Source organism: Python bivittatus, unplaced genomic scaffold (genome assembly GCF_059951505.1).
Source record: "Python bivittatus isolate LINGU-HERP-01145 unplaced genomic scaffold, Pbiv_v1 ctg000020_np1212, whole genome shotgun sequence".
NCBI classification, from domain to species: domain Eukaryota; kingdom Metazoa; phylum Chordata; class Lepidosauria; order Squamata; family Pythonidae; genus Python; species Python bivittatus.
This window is the reverse complement of record NW_028277030.1, coordinates 93,073,764-93,101,042: the sequence shown is the minus strand read 5'-3', so window position 1 is coordinate 93,101,042 and position 27,279 is coordinate 93,073,764. Positions and strand designations below refer to the sequence as shown.

Below are 27,279 nucleotides of genomic sequence, written 5' to 3'. Positions count from 1 at the left end.
AGTTCAGCACTCCAGAGGTTCAAAGTTGAAAAAACAAGGTTATCATAATTAAGTTTCTTAATGAGCATAGCAGAGACAAAAAATTATCAGGAAACTCACAAGCTGAAGGAAATAAACTGGGGAGAAGAAAAAGGTTTGTTTTTTCAGGACATCAGTCAAACTACTTTGCAAAAAAGAATTGCATTCTAGCCTTTAACAGAACTGACAATAAAGATGGGAATTCAGTATAAATAGGGGTTTTCATCTAAGCTTACAATTTTGAAATCACAAGAAATCAAGACAATTTCTACCATTCCGAACATTAATCAAACTCTAGCAGATTTACCCTGATACTAGCCCGAGGAATGATCTTGGCAATTAGATCAAGCAGACACTACTGCATAATGAAGATTACAGATGAAGGAGGATTCCAGCAGAAGCAAAACAAATGGGAAAAATAATAAAACAGTAAAATTTTCTGCAGAAGTCAGACTGAATCATACAATAAGGAGTATGAATCTGAAAATTAATGTATCAAAACCCAAGGCAGCTGAGTTTGACAAGGAAAATGAATGATTGCAAATTATACATAAATGGTGAAAAAGCAGAGCAAGTCGATACATTTGTGTGCCTGTATTTAGTAAAGATGGCAAATGGATGGAGAAATGTTAAGGTGCAAATGCTGTTAGAAATGTATGGATAATAGTGGTATTTGTGAGGAATTAAAGTTTGTCAAAAGATACACAAACAAGCTAGCTTGCTTTGGTCCATTTTGTTATACGGAAGTGATACTTAGGTATAGTTGAAAGAAACATAAAAGATGAATACAGTAGGAATAGGATATTTAACTGTGTGTAATAAAAGAAGGAGAGGGTCAAGAATGAATGGGTTCTTAATTAATGGTGACTTAATACAGAAGTGAGTGACCAGTACAAAAGAAGTACATTGATGTGATTTCATAGTACAGAGAAAATAATTGAGGATCAAATACCAAAACAAATGTATGAAGCAAGAATGAATTTGTCAAAAGGAAGGAGAAGACTGAGAAAGCCATGGTTGAGTGGGTTGAAGAGAACCTGAAAAAGAGAGAGGTAGGAAATCTAAGACCAAAATGTATGGACATGGATGAAGCTAGGATGGTTTGCAAGGAAAGAAAGATATGTAGAGGCAAAGTGAAGCTCTAGTTTAAACAAGGTTTAGCTATTTCTTTTTCTCTTCTGTCTTTGTTCTTGATAGACCCTCTTACTCCTTTTCTGGACTCTGAATAATGTTGCTTACCCAAAAAAGAATAGCATGATGGATTTGTATACATGTAGAACACATGTGAAAGTGCTATTTCAATTATTTTCCTTTCATCACTATATGGTATGGCACCAACTAGGGAATATATTGCTAAGCATAATACTGCCATCTCGACTGAGCATCAATAGAAGGTTTGTTCAGAGTACTCCAAGGTGTCAGGTAAGAGGGGTCAGTAGTGACTCCTGTGGTCTGTAACATGCTTCTTGCAGAGTCATGGCTTTTCAGAAAGCCTCAAAATAATGTTAGTTCAGTGAGCCATTGCCTTATAGGCAAGCTGCATACAACCATCTGATTGTATTTGTATTGTTGATTATCTTATTTCTGTTATTAATAATTTTTGTGTGCTTTGCTATACACAGCCCAGAGTTCCTATTGATTTAACACATATTGTTAAATTAATCAATCAATCAATCAATCAGGAAAACATAATTTTCTCAGAATCCCCAAGTCATTTTGTGGTCTTTCCTGTTTAAAAAAATAAAATATTATTATAAAATTAACATTTTCATGTTTTCTGGAATTAATAGGTATCTGTACTCAAATCTAATGAGGTAGAATGAGATATAAAACATTTTTTTGGCATCTAATTAAAGATATTCTCACTACTCATGATCCTTCAGTTTGAACATTAACTCTTGACGATTGAAACTTTCTTTTATGGAGATGTGTTCAAATATTTTTTGGTTATAACCTGGATTTTAACATTAGACTGTTTTTAGAAAGTCTAACACATCTGTAAGACTATATTAGGCCACTTAAAAGACTTAAAATCAATACTTTTTTTTAAGGTCTTTGACTATTATAAAACATATTGATCTATCCAACTTTGTGGTGAGATAAAAAGGAAGATTATGGGCATTTGTGGTGGGCCACACCAAAGTTCTTAGTGGACCATGAATTGCACTTCCCTACACAGACTCTAAACCAGGGTTTATGTCAGTGTTGGTTCCCAGAAGGTAAGGAGTCAAGCTACTGTTGTAATTACTGGGTAATTACTAGGTAATTTTAGTCTAGGATCTGCAGCCCTTTATCTGCTCTGAGAGTACAGATGATATTAGGGAATGGGGATTAATAGGAAAGTCATGGCCTCTGCTAAAACACATGCTAATGTTATTCAGAAACAAAGAGTAATTAATATTCTCTTTACATTTACTGATTAATTTGTAATCAACATATTTACCTGAGTTGGATTGGAGTCCAATAACCTTGGGGAAAAAAAATTAGTTTTAGTTTACAAAACCACTGAAAAAGACAACTTCTGAAAATACTTATCATTTTCAATTCAGGAATGTGAATAGCAAAGCTCTGGTTCTGAAGGGTTGTATTAACTGATTTGGTGCTAGAGAGAGATTATTTGCAGATATATCTTGTGTCAGTTTCTTCAAGTTTCACAACATAATCCTGTTAATAAAAGGATAGATGTATTCTAGCTTCAGGAATCCACTGTGACTGATTTATAATTTACAAATAAAGATGCTCTGATGTAGATGTGTTTATTAGGATATAGTTGGCTACATGCAACAGGGATGACTTCTTGGATTATTATGGGTATCCTTTTAATTTATATAGTCTGACGATATCCTGCTGGATAACCTACCCAAAGGGATGGCTGGTGAATGCAAGCTTTTTGGTTTTCTGGATATTCTTAGCAAGTTGCGGTAACACTGATAATATCACTCTGTATGCCTCTCAAGAATATCATTCTAGGCATTTATGGAAGAATTTTCAGAAAGGAAATTGGGGTTCTTCTTCTACTCCTTGCCCAGGGTGTTTGGGGTACTTGCCTCCCATGCAATTCAACATCTACGGTATCTAAAACCTCTGGGAGAGATCATTGGGAAGTCTGGACTGAGATGTTCTTAGCATGGGACATCACACTGCTCTGCCTCTACATATTTCTAAGCAAACAAAATGACATGATCTCTTAAAACAGAGTCAATCAGATCATGAATGAATATTTACTTCACAAAATCCCCTAGCATCTGACAGGTATACAGGAAAAATGCATACAAAAAAGTGCTTTGGAAGCATGTAAAGTATAGCATGTATGTATGTAAAGTATAGCATGTATGTAAAGTATGTTAGGTATACATGTTGCAGTTTTTCTTTTCTTTTGTTATACTGCATAAATTTAAGAGTACAAAAGAGTGAGGAATAAAGATACAAAAGGAAGAATGAAAAATAGAAAATAAATAAAAACATTGTGAAGGAGAATTTGGTGAAATATTCTCCCCTTTCCTTCCATTTTTCCCCAATCATAACGACTACTTAAATATTTTAATTATTTAAATATTTAATATTAAACATTGGAAATGTTCACTCTAAGCTATAATTTAAAGAGAAATTGATATACTTTTTTTACAGATGGTAGATAACTCTGTCAATGATTACCAAGATGAACAAATCTTATAATAATAAATGTTGAACACTCTAGGTTCTGGCCTAGAAACCAGAAGACGATGATTTCTAGGTTTCCCTTAGGCATGAAAATTGGCTGGGTGACTTTGGCTCAGACATTCTCTTTCAGCCCAACTCACTTCACAGGGTTGTTGTTGTGGGGAAAATAGGAGGCAGGAGTATTAGGCATATTCACTACCTTGAGTTGACCAAATATATATCAAAAAAGGCAGGAAATAATAACAATAACAATAACAACATCATCAACAACAACAACGATGATGATGATGATGTTAGTAATGATATCTATTTCTATGGATGGACTGTCTAAAAGATGTTAATGAAAGAAGGACAGATGTGGAACAAATTTTATCTGACAAGACAGAAAAAGTACCAAAAGTAGAATTACAAATGACAAGCCAAGAGAATGATTTGGAAAAGGATGCTTTACTGGATATACAAAAGAAATAGATTTTTAAGTTTTAAAAATTAAAAGTGAAGTACAAATGATAAACCAGGAGAATGACCTGGAAAATGTTTTCTTATTGGATCTACAAAAGAGGTTTGTTAAACCCTTTAAGAAATCTGTGCAATGGGATAAAGAAGAATTGAAGAAAAATCAAATCCTACAACAATATTTGACTGAATTAAAGATTAAGACTGTTAGAAGAAAAAGGAAGGAATATAAAGTTGGTTTATTTGATCAAGGTTAAAATAAGACCTTTTTTTGCAATGTTCTGGCAATCTTTATGGACTGTTTGCTGACACTAGGATTGAAAAGTTGATGTTTTATGGATTTGCTTATAGATAAGGTATGGAATACAGGATGAAGAGATATCTGTTTAACCTTATATGGGTGAAGAGTTATTAAATTTGTTTATACTTGTGCTCTAGTTTGTATTAGTTTTTACTATTGTAATTACAATTCTTAATAACAATTATATTAAAAAAACTCAAAAGCACTGGAAAGAAATATATCATAATCTTCAGAAAATTAAAAGAAATCGAACTGAACAGTTGTAAATATTTTGATGCTTTTGCCATCTGCAAAAAATTTGACAGCATAGACTAATAAATGAATGCCAACTGACTTGGCCTGCATGTGTTGTGTTTATAATAGGAAAGGAAAGAGAAATCCATGTACTGAAATGTATATAAAAGCGTGTGTTGTTTTCAATTTACTATGCTTTTTACCATCCAACTGATTTTTATAAATTATGTAGAGCATACAAACAAGGTATCCTTGAATTTTTTCTAAGAGTAAACATAATTAAATATTTAAGAAATTATACATTATTAAAGTGTTTCCTAAGTGGTATGAAGATTGTGTTTGGGCATGTGTGTGTCCATACATGAATTGTATTTAATAAATATCTAATGAAAATATTTAAGAAGAGTTTAAAGCTCATATTTTGAAAATGCATACACTTTATATGTTTGTTGAATTTGCTACCATTAAGTTGTTTTCACAAGATCTTCAGAATTGTTCAACAATAATGTTCTGCTGGTTTATATTTTAATATTCCATTTAAAAAATTTTTAAATTGTATTAATAATGTGTTTGTTACAGAGTTCACCTCTGCAGATGGAGGGACTGGCTGCTAAAGTTCCAAGTATAATTTGCTCAAGGAACAACATAGAAAAGAAGTAGGACTCAAGATGGGCTTTATTCGTGCATTTTCCTTCAGATTTCGGGATGGTGCTTACACTGAAATATTGCCTGAATTTTTAGTCTTTCAACTAGAACAGTGACTTTCAAAGAAACAAAAAACAGAAATAAAAAGGAAAAACTTCAACCATAGGTTTAGGTATCAGGGTCTTTGAAGATTTAAACTCCAGCAAGTGTTATTAATTGGTATTCATTCTTTGTTAACCCTAGTAATTGGGAGACCTCTATATGTCAACTCATTTTCTGAAGTGCTCTTCCCAGGTCTGGGGTTAGAAACCATACAGGGGCAGCAAGTTCCTTTTCAGTGGGTTTCTTAGAAGAGTTTGTGTAGCTTGTAAGGCAGAGCAGCTTCTTGTAGTGAAAGTTCTCTAAAAGTGTAGTACTAGTATGATCAAGCAGCTGAGTGAAAACACCTTCTCTGCCCAAACACACTTTGCTCATGCTGCATATACACTTATTTGGAAAGGGCATCTTTGAGGTAGATAAAGCTTTAAAAAGACTGAAGTTGGTGGTTGAAGATTTACTGTGGAAAAGAACAAGACTGTAGAATACATTGAAGGGGACTCCAAAAGCATCGACTTTGAAAAAAGCTAAAGTCTCAGAGGAAAATCAGTGGGTTCCAGGAGGTGAAGCAACTGAAGGCTCCAAAAAGACAACCTTGGCTGAGCATTGAAGCAGTGGCCTCAACTATGACAGGGTTGAGGCAACAGCATGCCAGCAACATGGAGACAAGATATCAAGGGAGGTTGACTGGTTTGTTTGATCAATGGTAAGTGGAATTAACAACAGTGGCACCGATTCTGCTACCAACAGCAGAGAAGCTGTAACAGGTAGAGAAGGACAGAGACCAAGTAGCATTGCTGATCCTGTCTGGGAGTGAACTCCAAGCAAGGGAGCCCAGCTGTTGAGAGGTTGCAGCACCTACTAAACCAGCCATGAGTAGCTAAGTGGCAATAAGGAGAAGACAGAGAGAACTCCCATACTGGTCCCTCTATGTGTATTCCCATACACCAGCAGCCTGGTAGTGATGCTTACTTGCAAGGGGAGATGAGCAAGAAAGAGCGAGAAAGCTAATTACTAGATCCAATGGTGAGGTGACCCAGAAGAGGGACAAGCTTGCAACCCCTTTCAACTTTCTACAAAGAAAGAAAAAGGACAGAAAAGTAAAATCCTTGTCAATTCTCTGTAGAAAAATTATGGTCTCTAATGGAGGGAGGGTTAGAGAAGTTTCAGCTTCTCACACAAAAGTTCTGGGAAAACATCCAAGGTCAAACCACCTGGCTAAACAAAATACCAGGTGCTGGGTTGGAATGATGCCCAGAGGCTAAAACTGAAAGCTAGAGATTTGGCTAGGAAAGAAAGGAGGGTGAGAGAAGGCAAAATCTTTCCTTTATCACTTTTTGTTAAGCAATAAAAAGAAAGTTAACCAGAAAAGACCCTGTATAGTCCTTCACACTGGTCAACATACAGAAACCTGCCTGCCAAGACTTAGTTTTGGAAAAGAAGAACAAGTTTAGTACTGTACTGTATTACTGTTGAGGAATTTGCTTTTTTCCTCATCACAGTTACAAGTATTTTGTTATTTTGATTTTAACATGCCTTATTTATTTATTTAATCACATTTATACACCAACTGTCCTCTGTAAACTGCTTCAAGTGAATATGATCTAGAAAGGCATTCTATATATTTGAAAGAAATACGTAAATACAAATGAAAAACATATATAAAACATATATCCAATGGTATTTAGCAGCACTAATTCAATTCTCCTAGTGACAGAAATAACATTCAATTAGAAATGTAATTAAAAATAATACCAATTAGTTTTTATTGTGGACGATTAGGGGAAAGATTTCTTTCATTAGTTGCAGTTAGTCCTAAATATTGTATCAAATTTATATTTCCACTCAGAAGTAGTACTGTATGACATTTATAAACATAAATCTGATTTAGGTTGCAAGTAAAAAGTATTAAGTATGTTATTCTGGAATGAGTGATTCTTAAGGAGTCTGCTGAAATCAGCATGATCGCTGATGAATAAGTGATACAGCTACAGAACTCTACCTTCAAAACAGCAGCCATAGTTGAAGATATATAAGTAGAAAAAAGTACAAATTAGTGGGTTTTTACCTGTTTTCATTTTGATAAATATACCACATGAAACAATTCACATCTGCATTGACAAATAAGTAGCGTTCCTCCTCATCAGCTGACTATAAAAGGAAAAATACTAATTATTTCCTTTTTTCATAGTATCACACTTATCCAAGAAGTTTCTAATGTATAAATAGTCTTACATAAAATTTGAAAAAGTAACTAGCTCGGATGAGGTTATAAAATACAAAACAATACTTGCGTATGATGCAAAACTTGAAGAAGTAGCCAATCACATAGAAAATTCAAAAAGTTCTTGACAGGCTAGAATATAAGACCAAAACAAACCAAGAGAACAATATAAAGTTTTATATTAAAGATGGGGAAGAGTTGCCTTGGAAGCAACACATCTGAAAATATTCTAAATGCCTTAGAGCATAGCAAGTTGGATAGGAAACAGCATGATATGCAGCTGCTTAAAAAAGCTAGCAATATTTGGTCAGATTGGAGGAAGAATAGTTCTGCTTTTTATTGTGTTAATATGGTCACATTCAGAGGACTCACATTCTGTTCTTGGGTATCATATTTTGAGGAAAAATGTTAACTACTGGAGCAAATTCTGGAGCACAGAATTATAAAGCATTGTGGTTAACGCTTCATTTTTGTCTGCAATAAAGATTCCAATCTACCTGATTCACATCTGGGAACCTCCCACAAAGTCTAGTCAAAAGCTGAATGTTTTGCTCCTGATTCCAGGTGTGAAGCTTGAGAGGGTGGAGAAAATTTTATGCATTGTCATTGTTTTCTTCTTCTTTTACATACTGCCATGTGGTCATCAGTGGGTGAAAAATAAAATGAGATTGGGGACTTTATAGAGAATGCTGCACTTCATCTCTGTCCATCTAGCAGCAGAGCTAACTTAACCCTAAACAACAGGCTTGTTTTGAACTAAAATTAATCCCTTCTACTGTCAGTGCTGATTGGACTTAACTGTTTATACAACACATTACCCTACCTTAACCCAGTCACAGGATGGCCAATAGACAAACAGACAATAGACAAAGCAGCCTCATAGGGTAAAATGGCAGTCCAATAGTTATAGCAGCACAGTAAGTTGGGATCCAGTCAGTTCAAGGGAGCAGGGCCCAGTGTCAGTCCAAGAGCACAGAAGCTATGTTAATATGGGTCATGGGTGGGGCAAATGTGTCATGAAACACCAAAACTGCATCAACTGTTGCTTTAAACAAAAGCAATTTTAAGCCTGCAATTTGTTTGGGGTGTTGTAGTTGAGGATGCTATCTTCTTTACTACATTTTTCTCTGTTTTCTGTCCAATGACTGTGAATACATTTTAATTCCTAGTGGCCATTTCAAGAGATCTGGGAGATTGAACAGTAGCAAAATTACTTTCTGTGGTATGGAACATGAAGCACTCCTTTTTTCTTCTTCTTCCTTTCCCTTCCATATTCACTACTGCCAGTCTGACAAACAGGGAAAGAGCTGGGATGTCATGAAGCCTTGGTACAAAGGCTCACAAGGTATCAGGCACTTTCTGAGGAACGTGGACAGAGGCTCTGCATTTCCCAATAGTAATGTCTTCTGGGCTAGTTAGTGTACTGCCAGAACCGCTGCTGAGGGGATCTGATTGGGTTAAGCATGCTATATGAACACAGACAGAATATGTCAAAGATATCAAGAAAATCAGGACCTTCCAGCATTTATATTAGCTCCTGAAATGGAAAGATGATACTGAAAACTCCATGCAAACTCAGCTGCTAGTGTTAAAACTGTCAAGGAGCTTTTATTTCAAAACAACTTGGTTTCTTAGATAAGGTGGCTATGTTCACATGAGCAGCTGACTCAGCAGATCCCATGAGGTAAACATTTATTCCATGTGCCAGCAGTGCAGAAGTACTGTCACATTCTGCCTTGGGGCGGGGGATGAAAAATTGGCAGTGACCTGATTAAGGTCAGTGGCACTGCAGGCCAATTCTATGCCAGTAAAAAAGATTAATGTTGTGTTATATAACAATCCTTCCAAGCCCATCTTCTCTCCTCTAACCTCTCCATGCTGCCTTCCTTCAATCTCTCCCAGTCTTTTGGCATTGGCCTCTCCAATCCCTGCCAATCCTTTTCAGCTTTCTAGTTCTCTTCAAGCTCCCTGTGTTGCCTTCCCCCAACTCTGCTTGATTCCTTCCAGCTATCTAGCTGTTTCCAACCTCAGCCCCATCAATTTCTCCTTGCTCCAAGGAGAACAGTTTCCTACTCCAAGGCCACAGTTTCTCAATTCCAGAAGACCAAAAAAAAAAAAAAAATCTGAAACCATTTCTAATTAGAAGAGTAAACTTAAACTGATAGCAACTTTCTCTCTCTCTCTCTCTCTCTCTCTCACACACACACACACACACCTCTATCACTGTGCTTTTCTCTTCTTTTGGAACAGATAGAAAAAGCAACTTCCTTCTTCAGGTTGTTCCTTAAACCAAAGAAATAAACAAAACCAACAAGTTGCAGTTTTTTCATCTGTAGAGGGAGCTACAATACTAATCAAGAAAAAAGCTTCAGCAGCTTCTCTGGGATGAGAATGATTAAATTAAATTAAATCAAATATTATATTAAATGTTAAATATTTAAAATAAATTAAACCCTAAACTGAATTATTAAAATTAAATATTTAAACATAAAAATTACAAATAATTTTTTTTTATCCCATCATCAAAGATTCCAAAAATCAAGGCTTGGCAGGTAGAAATTATACCTGAAATTGCTACTCTGTAACTAAGTAGCAAAAGGTCTGTGGTGCAAATAGCTGAAAAGTCCCATGCCAAACAAGAGGGCTTTCCCAGTAAATCTAGGTTTCCTTCAGGAAGCCTTTGATTACAGGATGAGAAGATATAGAAGAGGATGACCAGCTCGTTAAGAATATCTGTAGCCTTCTTCTCACATGACTGTCTTGTCCAAATAACTGGGAAGATCTGTAGCTTTCATCTTACCTAGATAGATGTCTCATCCTGCACGTAAATGTAATTGTCCTACGTATGCAAGGTATGGCCAATAGAAATTTTAAGGTAGGGTGCAATTGTTTCTTGTGACTGCCCTTCTTAATGTTAGCTGCCAATATTCTGTGCTGCACTCTTGCAGTTAGTGCAGTTGCTGCTGTTTCTTGTCAGAGAAAAGGCCCAGAGAGGATGTAGCAAGAAGCTGGTCCCAAAGAGGCCAAAAGGTTCCAAAACATTCAAAGAGTGTCAGCCACTCTGATCTGTACATTACAGGTATTCTTTCAAGTATAACATCCCCAAGCTCAGGCTGAATTTATAAAGGGCTGTCAAGTTTCTCACAATAACATATTTGATCTTGTTGCTTTACCTCAGTTAAACAAAATCCTGCAGCTACAAGTTATTTGGTCACCGAAAAAGCCTTCAATATGCTTTCTTGGCAGTTTTTGGAGCAGTTTGTGACTGATTTTGGATTTATATGACTAATTTAATTTATGGCTTACTTTCAGAAACATCAATTCCTCCATCAAGTTTGCATCCAAGCTACAGTGGGATATCATGATATTATCCAGAATAGAAAATACAGTTTTGCTTGATTTTGGGAATAACCTGGTTGAGGAGGATGGTATCACTACTAAAGGGCCAGAAGATCATCAAATCTTCCAATATTGTTTCCCAATAGTTATGGACAAAAAATTCCTGAGCCTATTTAATTTATTTATTATTTATTTATCAGATTTGTATGATGCAGCAATCAGAGCTCTCAAGAACTCACAAGACAAAGAATCACAATAATATAAAAGAGCATAAAAATAAGGTAAATAAAGCCAACCACAGCATATGGTATAAGGTTCTAAAAGCCCTCAGCCTTCAGCTTTTTCCAGAAGGCAGACAATGTTGGTGACAGACAAATCTCCAACTGGAGGTTGTTCCAGGGGGCTGGCACTGCCAAAAAACAATGCTTCTGGGCCATGCCTCCCCTGACCTCCCGGTAATGGGAGACAACCAGCTGCATGATTAAAATGGTCAGGCTTACTCTGGTGGGGAGATGTGGTCCTGCAGATAACCAGTGCCAAGCCATAAAGAGCTTTATAGGTTAAAACCTGCACTTTAAATTGCACTTGGAAACTAATAGGCAGCCAATGCAGGGCCCACAAAAGAGCATAATATGTACCCAATGCTCCATCCCCATGACCATCTGGGCTACTGCATTCTGCACCAACTGGAGCTTATGGCTAGTTTTTAAAGGCACCCCCATGTTGTAGTAATCTAATTGGTTGGGAATTAGGCCATGAACCAATGTAGTCAAGTCCTTTCATCCCAAGTAAACCTGCAACTGGTGCACCAGTTGAAACTGGACAAAGGCCCTCTGGTCTCAGCCTCTACCTGCCGATCTAGCAAGAATGGCAACTCCAGAAGGACCCCTCAAGTCACAAACCTGCTCCCTCAGGGATAGTGCAGTTCCATCAAGAGAAAAAACAGGGGACGTTGAGGACTGGGGTTTTTTCCATCCAGACCCACACATCCTCCAGCATCAGGACAGGACTTTGATAGCCTTTTGGCCTGGCCTGGGGTTGTGATTACTGTTGGGTATTATTAGCATATTGAAGATATCAGACTTTGAACTGCCGGCTGACTTCCCTAGCAGCTTCCTGCAGATGTTGAATAACAGGAGTACGAGAACTGCCCCTCATGGTACCCCACTGTGCCAACTTCTCCTCCCTGCCCCCAAGTGGAACTGATTGCTGCGGAAGATGTGGAACCACTGCAGAACAGTGCCTCCAATCCACAATCCCAGTAGCCAGTCCAGAAGGATACCATAGTTGATGATTTGTGAACTTCCATTTCATCCCTACATCCTGAATCAGACGGTACAACTGCCTGTGCCTCCCAGAACAGCCCTTTGACTCTGGTAGAAGTAGTCCGTAATCTTCTGGCATATATTTAGCACAATTGAAAAGGAATTTATCACAACTGGACAGGACATTAGATTTTTTTGTTGTTGAAATCTAGAGTTCTTCACAGAGAAGTGTAACTTGTAAGCAATACAGCTGACGTTCACAAACCCAGCCCAATGTTTTCAATATATTTTTCCCATCCTGAGTGACCATGTAACCCTAGGTAACCTGTTGCCCAGCTAGCCAGTCATCTACCATCTAGTTAATTGCCACCCTGATTCCCATGCCAGGTAGAATTTGTCTATAATCTTTAGGTGAAGAACCAACTTATATCCTTCTGTTCCTATTCCCCGGGCCTTGTACCCATGCACTCCACTATGTTCCTCCAAACATTGGAGGTGATGTGCATCATCTGCAGTTCTGCCTTCTGCAGCTGAGCCACTACTTTTCTCTATCAACACTTTTTCTTATAATGGCTACATACAGTACAAGATCACCAGCTGAATCAGGTGTGTGAATCTTCTTGATTAATTCACATTGAACACCTGGCTGTCCAAAGCCAACATCTCAACCATGTAAAAAAGGCTAGTGGGTGCTGGCACTAGTAACTGACAACTTATGGATCTATACTGTACATCAAGACATCCATGAAGCCTGTCTAAATTTCTGATTATTGAGTGGAAGGGGGAAAGTGGGGTAGATAAGACTAGGAGAAGAACTGCTGTCTGTTCTGCTGTTTCATTTTTCTATATCTGCTCTTAAGAGATGCAGCCTGGTGTTGCCTTTTCAAGTGCATCAGCCATGATGTCCTTTCCTGCTTGCTCATATATTTTTTGCAGTGAATGCATAACTGGAATTGCTACCACTCCAAAATGATCCCACTTAATGCTGCCTCTGCCTGGCTTCTTTGCAACCAATTCAAGAATGCTGCTTGACCTGGGGTATCTCCTCCTCTGACACTGGAATAAGGGAACATAGGTGGGGACACCAGGTATTACTGCCTCTGCTTCCTCCTTTATACTAACAGTGGAAATGTTGCAGTTCACTTCTCAGAAAGAATTATCATGGTTTCCAAAAAGATGCCTTTCCTCCATCACTAGCTCTACCATGTCAGTAAAAGGAACCTCAAGCTGGAATGACAAAGCTGTGAAGTTGGTTTCCCCTCCTTTTGCAGCAATCTACCATTGCCAGTTATGCAGCACTGAAATGGTGGGATTAATACCCTACTGCTGCCTGTTTTTTCTCTCATTCTGCTTTTTCTCAATAAAGCAGAGATCTTTTAGTAAGGCATTCAGGGCTATTTCAGCCACCAAACAACGGCCATTTATTTTTGAGGACAGCAGAACTTTGTTAGTTGTACCAAGAAATAAACATAACTCTACCTCTGCTTCTGCTTTCTTTCATCTCAGAGCCTTTGGCTTCATCACAGGAACACAACACAGTTATATAGTCATAAATGTATTAATAGTATTTTGATATAATTGAGAACTTACTGGAACTGTAACTACTGGTTGAACCCGATGAGTACCAGGAACTGGACAAAACAATGTTGTTTTTTCTTCACTGCAGCAATTTTGGGGGGAAACGTCATAATTAAGTGGATAGCAATTATTACTTATACGTAGATGTTTGCCCTACAGTTTGCTAAATATCAACATTGTAACTAATGCAATTCCAGAATGCCTCCATCTGTCCTAGAAGTAAGGCTGTTTTATAGCATTCTGCAATTCTGTGAAAGTATAAAATACACAGATAGAACTTCTTCACTCATTACATTAATGTAATCCCTGGTTTTCAGCTTAATATGTTGTGTGGACTAAGCTACTGTATCTTTTATACTATAGGTTATGGCTCATTATGCTGTGTTTATTTTTTGCCTTTATAGCTGCAAAAAACCAGACTAGATTAGAGCATCTTTTCCCAACATAATCCCCTCCCGCTGTTTTAGACATCTCCAAATATACTTGCTATTAGCTGTGCTGTCTGGAAATAGTGGGAAAAGTAATGCAAAATATTGGGGAATGCTCTCAGATATCTCAAAATCAAAGAAAAATGTGCTTCTAGTCTAGGGAAGCAAGGCTTCAATAACACAATTTGCATGCTGATTCACACAATTAGTTTAAGCACAAGGTCATCAAATTTGTTTATTACAAAGAGCAGGGTAACTCTATCTCATACCTTTCCCTAGAGCTGCTGTGTTAAGAATTAAATGCTTAAAAAAGAAATGGTAGCTGTCATATCACTTTTATAGTCTTCATTATAGTGTAGTTGGTAAATTACAGTGGTACCTCAGTTCACGAACTTAATTCGTTCCACGACTCTGGTCACGAACCGAATTGGTTGTGAATCGAATCAAATTTTCCCATAAGGTTCAATGTAAATATGGTTAATCCGTTCTGACCCCTACGAATGTGGTCGCCAACCGATTTTGGTCGCCAACTGAATCAAATTTTCCCATAAGGTTCAATGTAAATATGGTTAATCCGTTCTGACCCCTACGAATGTGGTCGCCAACCGATTTTGGTTGCCAACTGAATCAAATTTTCCCATAAGGTTCAATGTAAATACGGTTAATCCGTTCTGAACCATATGTATTTTTTTTTTAAACCCCAAAAATATGAAACAAAGTACAGCACAGTACAGTATGAAGAGAGAGGACACTAACCTTGGTTGAGGCGACTTCTGGCATGGAGGACAGGTGGGGGAGGCGGTTATTGTTTGGAGGGAGAGTCCCCCTCCCTACAGGAAGCCACGACCACGTGTCACAGCAGGGAAAATGGCCGCGGGTCATTTTCATCACCTGATGCGGAGTTCACGAATGGAAGCAAAATTTTGCGAACGGTGCTGTTTGTGAACTGAATTGTTCATGAACAGAAGCGTTTGTGAACCGAGGTATTACTGTATAAGGTAGGATTAATACAGAAGTAAAAAGAACCACAAAATATATCTCCATTCTATAAAGAAATTATTATTAGCTCTGAGGTTTCTTATGGTAAAGGATCACTAGGTTGTCCTCTCTCTGCCTCAACAAATAACAGGTACATTAGTTATAATATTTTATTATATTTTCAAAGGCCAAACAATAGATATTCTTCTCTCTCCAGCCTGTTTCTTTATGCATAGGAGTTTACATATTCTGCAATACTTACGTTGCATCATCAATAGTACATAATGATGGAACATCCCATTTTGAAAATCCGGTTCCTTCATATTCTAAATATATCTAGATAAAGAAAAGAGAACATAGAAATACCCAGTAAAACATATAACTGATATAAAAAATATAAAGTTCATATGTAATAGTGCAGATCTACGCATATCTGTTTAGAAGCTCCTTTAAATTCAGGACTCTGGACACTTCCACATGAGAATTTTGCACGAAAATAATTGCGAACTGTCTCCTGACCTTTGTGTTTTCAACTGGATACCTGGGCTAATTTAACTTTGGCTTGGTTGGTGTTCAAACATTTAGCAAAACTTCCATTTTCAAATATGATATACTGGAACTCCATGAAGCTTTGGAGAGATACATTTTCCTGTTTCTGGGAGTTCTGAACTCAGCTGCATCTCCCTTTGCCTAAACTAGGAGATCTCTGTAAAAGATTTCACTAGAAATTTTACTAGTCAAATTGATCTTAATTTTCTAGTCAGATTCTAATCAGTTTCACAATATATGTAAAAAGGTTGATTTTCCCAGATTTGATAATCACCTACATCTTAATTCTTTCTTTACCAATAAGGCAAAAATGTAAGCTTTCCAGTATTATCTGAATGATCACTGCACAAGAATGATGGATTGTGCCTTCTAAACACTTTCTGCATATTTTAAGTTGCATAAGGGTTAGTTATGAAATCAAAGGGAAGTAGTTGCTTAACTGCGCATTAATAAAACATGGCTGATTTGCATAGCTTTTAGCACAGAGGTTTTCTAAGACCCTATCCACTAAGTGACTAGTGAACCAATAGTGAGTGGATCCCACATATTAAATATAATTATAAAACTGTAGACAAGATTAAACATACAGTTTATCAGAGAATAACTAATTCAGTCTATTAATATCAGGCATTATGAAAGCATTCACTTTCCATAATACTGTATTATAACAATTTAACATTAAGACAAGTCACAAATTCTATTCACACTCTAGTCTCTAAAACTAATTCTGAAAGTGAAGGTTTAGCCAAAAACTCTATTAAACCAACTTGATGGATGTATTCCAGAAAGATAGTTTATAAATATTTAAAATAATTAATATAGTCATTAAGGCTAGCCCCATAGAGGCCTGCTGTCTTCAGCCCCAGATTCTTCATTTTCTTGGACTCTCCTCTTCCTCTTTTTTAGTAATGTTTTTAAAATTTTGATGTTTTATGTATTTATATGTATTTATGGTTTTAATGTTTTGTGTGAGTCACCCAGAGTCCCCCATTGGGGGGAGATGGGCGGGGGAGAAATTTAGTAAATAAATAAACAAACAAATAAATAAATAATCATATACAAATATACATTAGTATAATAAGCTGCAGATGAATAAGCATTTTGTCTTCCGCAAATGATACTATAGCAGTTGTCTCACAGAGCCAGTTTGTGCAAATGTAAAATTGGTGTCTTAGTACAAATTGTATACAGTATGTTGTACAGAATTACACTGTAATTATAGTTCAATGAAATTTGCAAGGCCTTAACTATAGATGGTGAAATATTTTAGAAAATTCCAAATACTACCTCAATACATATAATTTGAACCCATCACACAAGAATAAATATTTCAATGAGGCGACCTAAGTAGAAATAGCTTCTGATATATATTTTTATATGTATTTTGACAATAAGCACTTACAGTAGTTCTTGTAGAAAAAATCAAGTATGTTCCAGTGCTTGTTCTATACCTGGAAGTAAAATAAGGAAAGTTTTCCAATAGCTGCTAATACTTGCAGCTTGTGTTCCACCTGTCATACATATAAGGGTTAGTTATGAATTACAGTATTCAGGTTATTCATTATTTGGTTGCCTAATTTTCTTAGTTGCAAAAGAGGGACAAGTGTATCAGGTTAACAGTATTGGGGAAAGTGGCATTCCATTCTTTCCTTTAAGCCAATTCCTTGTTTATATTATTTTGGATCCTGCTTTTTACACTTTTAGAAAAAACAGGTAATTTATAGTGTTGGTCTCTCTCCACTCCATAAGTGCCATGAAAAATTCCACCTGGGAAAGTAGTTAAACATTCCCACCCAGGTAGTCACATCTTCAGTTCAATTTTGCCTTTCTCCACGGGATGATTTTAAATTTTAAAGAAGTCGAAAGATTCAATTCACGAGCTTCCATAAAACGAATAACCGGGCCTGAATATAGTATTACATCAAGGATGAAAAACTGCATTCCACAAATCCCTCCTCTAATATTCCAGTATTCATTTTTCAGTGCTAGAAAATATGGGGAGCCATCACTCCACTTCAGAAAAATGTATCCCATGCAGAAATAAAGCAGGGAGCCAGACAGGACACACACTGGCAAATAGCTACCTCATGATGTCTTCAATGGGAGATTGAAAGGGAAGGCTCCCATCAATCAAAGAGGGAATAGTACAACTCCAGGGGAAAGGAGGGGATATAGATATGTTGCCCATAAAACTCAGGTACCTGAGGTGGTGTGGGGCTGGAAAGAACCTAGTCCCTGAATTTGAGAGAGAAATACCCAATATCTTTGCAAAGTGGTTTTTTCACCCTCCCCCACCCCATACGAACCACAAGTACTTCAGGCAAAGCGAAAGGCCTTTATTAAGGGGGCAGTCAAATCTTTACATAGGGTACAGAAACAAATGGTACATACATTTGATATATGCGATGCGTAAGAAAGCAACAAATCAAACAATAAAAGACATTGATTAGACATGAGAAAAGACAGAAACCCTTAAAATATGTTGCATCTCCTCCTTTCCCACTGAGGTTTGTTTCTTTAACACTTGCAACACTCAAGGACTTGAGAATACAGCCCTATTGTTTGATTGATGGTCCTTGAAAGGGCTAGTTTTTGCACATCAAAAGAAATGGCTTTGGCTCAAAGGAAAAAACATGGTTCCCTAAACTTCAAAAGGAGGCATGATGCCATACTAAAATACTAATTATCACTTTATTAAAATGCTAATAATAAAGCCTAAAATTTTACATAACAGGTACAGTGACCATATTTTCTTGGAAAAAATAAAGGACAAACCTGAAAAAGAGGCACATCTGAAAGAAGTTCATAAGGATTAAAAAAAATTGTTTATAACTCTGCTTTACAAAGGAAAATTCAAGAGTAAAACCAAGAAAATAAATAATTAAATAAAATAAATCTAAAGGACAGCTTTCTGAAATAAAGGACCGTCCTTTATAATAACGGACGTATGATCACCGTAGATACAGGCCAAAAAAAGTGTTGAGTCAGCTGCGATGAGGGCCTTTTCGTCCCGTGATAGGAAAAGATGGAAATTCTCCTGGCTTTATTCGCCACACGGAGAGGAAATAATCTGCGGGTTGTGGTGAAAGCTATCTTTATTTTCTAAAAAAAACAAAACGGGTGGAGAAGAGTTAACCCTACTCGAGTACCAATCATTCACTGCACACTGCAATTTTAACTGCAGAGAATACTCAATATATTCCGTGTTGTTGTTGTAGAGCAGAGTCACGTCTCTTGAAGCACAACGTCGGTTATGGAAGGGTGATGCTCGCCTTGATTTCCTGTATGACATCCTCCTCTCACCTTCCCCCGAGCTTCCCCTCATGCCCCACCTCCACACTGCTCCGCAGCCGCTCCACCACAGGCAATGCAGCAGCGAAAGCAGGATCAAAAAGCCGGCCATCAGCGCTGCGCAGGAAACATCCCCGAACTGCCACCAGCAACCGCCGCCGCGCGCTCTCCCCCTCGCGGCCTCGGCAGCGCCTCAACTCAGCAGCGCGCGGGAGAGACTAACAGCAACTACGTTTCCCTGGATGCACCACGGCTCTGAGCCCTGGCGAAGTTCGCCGAGTAGCATTCTGGGAACCGTAGTCTCTTCTTCTATGGAGGCTCTCGAAGCGGCACGCGTTTCAGGCTATGCAGATAAGGAGGCGAGTTTTTAGATTCGTGCACGGGAGGGGGCTATCGAAAAATGACCAATAGGCGGCGGGTAGCGCAGAGGTGGGCTGTAGCAAGCGAGTAGCTCTGCGTGAAAAGGCGGGGAAGAAGACGCCTTCGCCGGTCGGGAAGGGGTCACCTTGACCGTTTCTGAGGCGTGTGCGGAAAAGTGGGTGGAGGAGGAATGATTAAAGCGCCATCATGGGCGTGGTCTTTCTCGCCCTCACTTTTCTGTTGTAATTGTAACGCTCTGTGTAGGTACACTTGATTAATTTGGCCTCGCTAGTACTTCTAAGCAGCAGCCAGCTGATAGGCTTGTGGGGCTTTCCCCACTGATGAATTCAAATGCTATCAACCCGCTCACTTAATTGGTAGGAAGCGCCGCCGGCATTAAGTGTGCTGTCCTCGTGGCTTATCCCTATTTTGCCTCTTGCTTTTGCTGTGACCCGTCGGCCAAATAGGGCTGTCCTGATTTTGCAGCGGGAGGTGTGATAAGCAAAGCGGTTAGCTGATCGTTCTGGCTTTGCTGCCCGTCGCTCGGCACATCGCCACCCCTGGGAAAACATCTGCCAGTCGCTGCGGTGCAAGAGGGATGGGGCAGATCTCCAGATGTTTTCCTGTGCCCCTCACTCTATGCCTGTCACGATCAGAGCTAAATAAAGTAAAAACACACTGGAGTCAGGAAAGCAATGCGCTTATTTCTTCTCTCCTTTACCTTTATGTAAGCAACAAATGCCAACTTCCAGATTCCTCCCTGTTCTGCCAAGAGGCAGGGGTTGATCCCATCATTTCAGAGTTAACACTATTTCAGCCTGTAATGATATTTCACTACTGCAGTGTTCAACCTGTTGCACTATATCAACTCCTGGCAAGCAGTTTTCTTGTATGTTTCATGTGCCCCTGTCCCCATCTCCTTAAAGGCACAACAGCAGAACGTCATGAAATGAGGCTGACTGGGGACTAGACAAGCCTGCATCAGCCTGAAAGGGTCAGTAAAAGCCTCTGTTCCCACCTGGCAAAGCAGACAGTTTTGAAAAGCCTACAATTGTTGCTGGATGTTGTCATCTAAAAGGGGAAACACTATTTTGGATGAGATGAAAACAATGTCAGGCAGACTTGGCAGATGTTACCAGGGCATGTTTATACCACGGTTAGGTGCACATAGGGAAACACCCTGTCTCATCTCATGTGATTCTTCCTTCGCTTTCTCTATAGCGGGTTCTTCTCATAATCTCAAGATATTCTGACACTGTGGTCTTTGAACTACCATGCATGTAACTACCCTGGACCAAATGGAAAGTTAGTACAGATAAATTGCCAGGAGAGGCCAACTATAGATTTCATAGTATCAAGATCAATGCCTAATGTTTTTCCAAAAAGCCTATTTTGTGTTGCTGCTTTGCAGAGACCAATAAAAATATTGTGGACATAACATTACCTGTTTCAAATTAAGTAGGTTAAACAAAGTTCAATTAGATGGCAGTTCTAACTGACCTTGTCTAATTTTAAAAAGCAAAGCAGAGTCAGGTCTGGTCAGACTTGGATAGAAGATGACCAGGGAATCCCAGAGATGTAGGCTAGTCTAGAAGTTTAAAAAAAATCCTAAAAGAAGGCAATGGCACATCACATCCTTATTGCTGTCCAAAATAAATATTACATGGATATGTCTAAGAAGTCACCAGATACCAAGCTAATTACTTTAAGTTAACCAAATAGTATGTTTTTAGCTGCATTTTTCCTACTACAGCTAGAATTATTGCAATAAAAGTAACACATGAAATACATTTGTCAAAATTTCATTAGTTGTAGGATGGAGACACAAGACCTGTTTCAAGCTAACCCCAGCCTCACTAGGTGGTTTGTGCAAACCCTCCAAGTGGGTTAATTGTGGCAAAATTAACTATGAGTAAGCAGTTCATATAAATGTAACTACTCTGCAGCCACTGAGTTGGGGGATAGAAAATATTTATGTCTGAAAAAGTGGAGGCCTGCTTCTAGTCACTGTAAACCAGTAATCCAACCATTTTGGGAATTTTCAAGGCATGTCGTGGTTATAAAATAGCTGCAAAGAATCAATATAACCAGTCCTACTAATTTGTTCCTTGCCACCAGCTATTCCCCCCAATATGCAGCTCCCAATCTTGCTTGCTTTTTGTCTGGATAGGTGGGCATACTTCCAAACAAAAAAGCAGGCTACAATTGTACACCATTTTTCTTTCCGAAGAAGTTTCAGGGCCCAGACATGTTACTGGAAATAAATACGCAGGAGGTTGGTGCTTCAGTTTATAGCACGCCAACTTCTCATTTAAAAAAAAAAAGGTAAATAGGCAGGCAGGGCAGGAAGTCTAGTAAGCAAGTATTGCAGACTACTGCAATGCGCTCTACATGGGGCTACCCTTGAAGAGTATCCGGAAGCTTCAGCTGGTCCAGAATGCAGCCGCGCGAGCGATCTTTGGGGTCCGAAGAAGGACCCATATAACACCTTTGCTCCGTGAGCTGCATTGGGTACCGGTTTGCTTACGGGTCCAATTCAAGGTGTTGGTTATCACCATTAAAGCCCTACATGGCATGGGGCCAGGCTACCTGAGGGACCTCCTTGCCCCCACAATATCAACCCATCCCACCCAATCTCACAGAGAGGGCATGCTCCGGACCCCCTCGGCAAAAGAACTCCGATTAGCGGGGTCCAGAAGGCGGGCCTTCTTTGCTGTAGCCCCCACCCTTTGGAACATCTTGCCCCCGGAGGTGAGACAGGCCCCCTCACTCCCGGCCTTTCGGAGAGATTTGAAGACTTGGCTCTGCCATCTGGCCTGGGGCGGGGAGGGAGGTTGTCAGAAATGGGGTTGGCTAGCCCCTTAGTGGCTTGGTATGGCCTTCATTGGCCTCTTGGATTTTTTATCTTTTTTCTATCTGTGTAAGTGTGGTTCTTTTTTTTATAACTTTTAATTATGTATTTATGGTTTTAATTTGATGTAAACCGCCCAGAGTCCCCCATTGTGGGGAGATGGGCGGGGACAAGTCTACTAAATAAATAAATAAGTACAAAGAGGTTTGGCTGCTGCTTTTATTAATATTTTGTCATTTTAGTGAAGGAGAAAATATGGTGTCAAATTTGGCAAATAATTTACCTCTTCCCCAAATATACTTTTCCAGAGACACTAAACTGTCAGGAATGCCACAAGACATTTAGAAGGCCAAGAAATGCTGATAAGATAGGAAAATATACTGGGAGACGAATATAGGCTCTGGGAAACAAGAACAGGATAAGGTAAAGTAACACTCTGGAAAGAAACTTATGTTCCCAAAATACTTCCTCTTCGTTTTCTCAAAAGTGCCACTGTTTTTGTAACACTTCCCTCTTACCTCACAGTTCTACCCAAACCACTTCACTGACCTCACTAAACACAGCACGTGCTACATCTAATCAAACACCTTGCTGCTGTATCCAATCCCACGTTTATCCTAATTTGTATAAATAGAGTGGGTTTTCATCCCCACTCGCTTGAGGTTTGTCTTCTGCTGTAAGGACCAGCAATGCCCAGTTCCTGATGAAAGCAACTCCATTGACACTGTTGTAGATTTAAAAGGTATTCATTTATTTAGGACTGGTATACAGGTTGAAAGCATTGCTGAAACTGAACCCCCCACACCAGTAGTTACATTTATCTCCCATTTCCCCTTTCATCTCCCCCCCCCCCCCGCCTTATGTCTCTTGTCTGGTTTCTGTTGATTTCTTCCCTGCTCTTCCTGTTGTCTCACACCTGATACCTTGGTCTCCCGTTGAGAAGCAGCGATAGCCCTTGGGTGTCTGCCTGCTCTCCCTTCATCCTCTTAGCATTTCAATGGCAGAACCGGAGTAAACAAGCCAGCCAGGTGGTTGCTTGTTTGCAGAGGTTCTGACATCTGCCTCTGTACTGAACTGAAGTAAACTACTTTGTGCTTCAATGGAATTGTGTACTGATCTCCGATCCAAATGAATTCCTAAATTTTTTCCTACAATTTGGTGTCAGAAGTGCAATGATCGGGAACACAGAGGCTGAGAATTTGCCTCTGTGGCAACCATCAGGGATTCTCCCATTAAAGTACAGACTGGTAAGTTTATGAACCCCAATCTCCTTTGTGTCTTGTCAGGGGTATGATATATAGATACTTTGGGGATGAAGCCAGTTTTTCTGAGAATGACTAGAATCATACAAATACTGTAGTGGAAAGTTTTTCAGATTTTTATGTAGGTTTCAAGATTTCCCCAGTGTAGGCCTTTAACCCCCTTTCCCCCACTACCCTTTGTTAGTACAGTTTTTTCTGGATAGGGCTATGTTACCCTCTCAATTACAATTAGCCAGCTAGATCAGGTAACCACACCCTCGGACTTGGCTTACCTAATTTTTCTGGCCCTTTAACTTCTTAAATTTTAATGTGAGGCCCAACTGTTGCCAGGGCTACTTGTCCTCTTTGGGGTACAGCTTGGTTGCCACAGGATTGTGGCTATCTTCAAGCTGCAAGGCAGAGTTCCTGCTGAGCTCCAAGCTGAGCTCTACACAAGGTTTCAAACAGGGTTGCTGTTGCTAACCCTGCCCGTGTCCTCTCGGCTGGCTGTTTACAACCTGATAACTCTTGTCATCTTATAGCCATGGTCGCTACTGCTGCTGAAACGAGGGTGTCTTTAAAACCTTAAAATGTCTTTTAGCACTCTGTAGTCCATCTGTCTTACTTTGGCTCCTGTTTTCGAATCAGGATCTGAGCCCAAGTGCAATAATGCAGTACAAATTGGCTATATTTTTCATTTAATCCTAGAAAATATCTTACTTTGGGGAAGAGGGATGCTAGATGGCATTCAGCTTCCTTGATTCAGATTTAATCTCCCCATTTCCGATTACATATTCTAGGTAGTTTAATTTTCAGTACCACAGATGACCCTTAGTTAGGTTGCCTCTGAGCACAATTTTATGCATTTTTCTAAATATGTTCCCTAAATGTCTTACATGTTTTTCCTATTCTGGGCTACACACCATAATTTACTATAAAGAGACCTCTCACCATTTTCCTTTGCCAGATAATATCTTCTGAATAAGCCTTCAAAATGTAGCAGGAGCTCCATGTAGTTTAGAAGGAAATAGCCCAGTGTGTAAGCACAGTGTGTAAAAGTGTTGCAAAAGTCCTGAACGGAGGGGGTTCAAAACAAACAAATAAAAATAAATAGAAAATAGGCTGAATAAATAAATAAAAATAGGAGGCACTGGATAGCTATCATGTTTAGCAACTATATATTTTTTTAAAGATTTTTATCCCACTTTTTTTTCATATACAACTCAAGGCAACAAACATATCTAATACTCCTTTTTCCTCCTATTTTCCCCACAACCACAACCCCGTGAGGTGAGTTGGGCTGAGAGAGAGTGACTGGCCCAAAGTCAGCCAGCCAGCTTTCATGCCTAGAACTCACAGTCTCCTGGATCCTAGGCCAACACCTTAACCATTATACCAAACTGGCTCTCACCATTCTCATTCTCACCATTCAGTTTGGATGCTGATTCAATAGAGATAGACCATTCATTGTGAGAGAGTTCAATCACTTCCATTTTCAGCAATCTACCAGTCTCTTTTTCTAATACTTTTTGGACATTCTCTGGAATCTGATATGCAGAACCTAGCCATCCCATAGGGAAGTACACTCCTTCTGATTCTACTAGACATTAAATCAGCCTTCTGTACCATCTACCATGGTATTTCTTTGGATTGCCTGGGACCGGCGGCACTGTGCTGAAGAGGATCCACTTCTTCTTCTGTGGATGGTTCCAGCTGGTCAGTTGTGGGAGAGGAGAGGTTGGGTCAGTAACCACTTATTTGTAAATTAGAAATGAAATGCTGACCTCACGTGCTATGGTAAGAGGAGTATCTGGTGGAAAAATAACAAACAATAAAACAACCCTGAAAAGAAATAGTTATCCCATGGATTTCTGCAACAATGTCAGCTGTTTGGATAGATGCTTTAATTTTCCAGAATCTAAAAACAGAAAAACTGGGAAAGGGGAGAAAGTGATACCAAACAATTATTCTTTAGGAGCCCAAACCAAAGAATGTTGGATGGAATTAACTTCTACTCGATTGATAGAAATTTCATACCATTTCAGTAGCTAATAATTCACTTTTATTTGGAAAGAGTCTGTTTTCTGAGGTATCTAATCTGTTAAAAGTGGGACATAAGAGCACGATTTTTGATGGAAGGCTGAATCTGTGACCTCATTTCACTATTTCAGAAGTTTCCTTGTAAGCTCAGAGAACCTGGTCTGTATAGTTAATTTAACACAAGAATGAATACATTGTTGTTCCAAGTATTTTAAAAATATGTGTATCTACTACTCTGTCTTACAATGTATGTTGTATATTAGTTTCTGCTTCTATTTCCTCCAAGAACTTTGATGTCCCAAAAATGTTTTATTATTTTATCTTTTGTCATTATTTTCAAAATACATATGTCACCCTTCAAAAGAAAAAGGACTTCTTGGGTACCTACCTTATAGATCAGTTTTACAATGCAATACAAAAATGTGAATTAAAAATACAAGCTAGAAAGGCAAACATAAAGACCCTAAGAATGTTAATGATCTACTTTTTGCATTGTATGAAATTATTCTGCCTGAATGTGTTTGCCATGTGAAATTAAAGAAATAGGGACAGTGGGACATGTACTTTTCTACTGCTTCTTTCATAGAGATTCCCATCTCATTCATATGCCCATCTTCTTGCCCATCATTTTCTTTTTTTATCAACTTAGGACTCAGCCGTTTCTGAGAGAATACCCACATTTTACATAATTGTTCAACAATCCCACAGCGTGGGGGATGGGAGTGTCAAAACAAGCAGGACTGCATTTGCAGCAATGCAATCCAAGCTCCCTCCCCTTTTGTATATGAGTTGATGTTGCACACACGTACAAAATGGCAGGGCTTGGATTGTACTGCCACTACCACTGTCTTCCTTTTGATGCCATCTTGTTTGCTGGCATACAAGGCACCCTTGGGCAGAGTCCACTTAGTGCCTCCAAAAAAAAAAATCATAATTTTTAAATATTCAAAATGTATTAATTATAATTACGTGAGGGCCTGTTGAGTCATGAGTATAGGTTCTGTCACTGGTCTCAGCAGCCAAGTATGTGTGTGATGAGCCTGTGCTGTTGATATTGTATCTCCTCTTTTTTTAACTTGTAACTGGTGTCCCACCTTATGCAGCACTCTTGCACAGTGCATGATTTGCACACTGGGTAGTGGTAGCCCTGTTTCTGTCTCTCTCTCTCACACACAGTGGACACTAGCAATTGCTATTATTGTATAGTGTGTCATCAGCTGATGAAATGAAAATAGTTTGGAGACTTTGTTTAATGCTTAAGGTAACTAAATGGCTGTGGGTTAATGGCCCCTCTGTCCCTAGGAATTTGCCATCTTTGGTTCTGGATGGGGTGGCACTGCCCCAGATAGACCCAGTGCATAACTTGGGGGTCCTCCTGGACTCATGGCTCCTGCTTGAAGAGCAGGTGGCATTCGTGGCCAGGAGGGCCTTTGCACAACTTCGTGTTGTCTGCCAGTTACACCCTTTCCTGGACCGAGAGGCCCTTCGAACAGTCACTCATGCCCTGGTCATCTCCTATATAGACTATTGTAATGCGCTCTACATGGGGCTACCCCTGAAGAGTATCCGGAAGGTTCAACTGGTCCAGAATGTGGCAGCACGGACGATTTTAGGTGCATCAAGATCAGCACATATAACACCTTTGCTCCATGAGCTGTACTGGATGCCAGTTTGCTTCCAGGTCCAATTCAAGGTGTTGGTTATTACCTTTAAAGCCCTACATGG

General features: G+C 38.9%; 1 protein-coding gene across 1 annotated transcript in view; it reads right to left on the bottom strand.

The window, feature by feature from the left end:
- Positions 1-19,535, bottom strand: part of CATSPERE (catsper channel auxiliary subunit epsilon) — an 84,600-nt gene extending 65,065 nt beyond the window's left edge. The window contains exons 1-6 of the mRNA XM_088131481.1: positions 19,104-19,535; positions 17,174-17,222; positions 15,485-15,558; positions 13,829-13,898; positions 7,479-7,561; positions 2,462-2,486 (exon numbers count right to left, since the gene is read on the bottom strand). Coding sequence (XP_087987607.1) covers positions 2,462-2,486; positions 7,479-7,561; positions 13,829-13,898; positions 15,485-15,558; positions 17,174-17,222; positions 19,104-19,174 — 372 coding nt within the window. The 5' untranslated portion in view covers positions 19,175-19,535. The remainder of the gene's footprint in view (positions 1-2,461; positions 2,487-7,478; positions 7,562-13,828; positions 13,899-15,484; positions 15,559-17,173; positions 17,223-19,103) is intronic.
- Between the last annotated feature and the right edge of the window lie 7,744 nt (positions 19,536-27,279).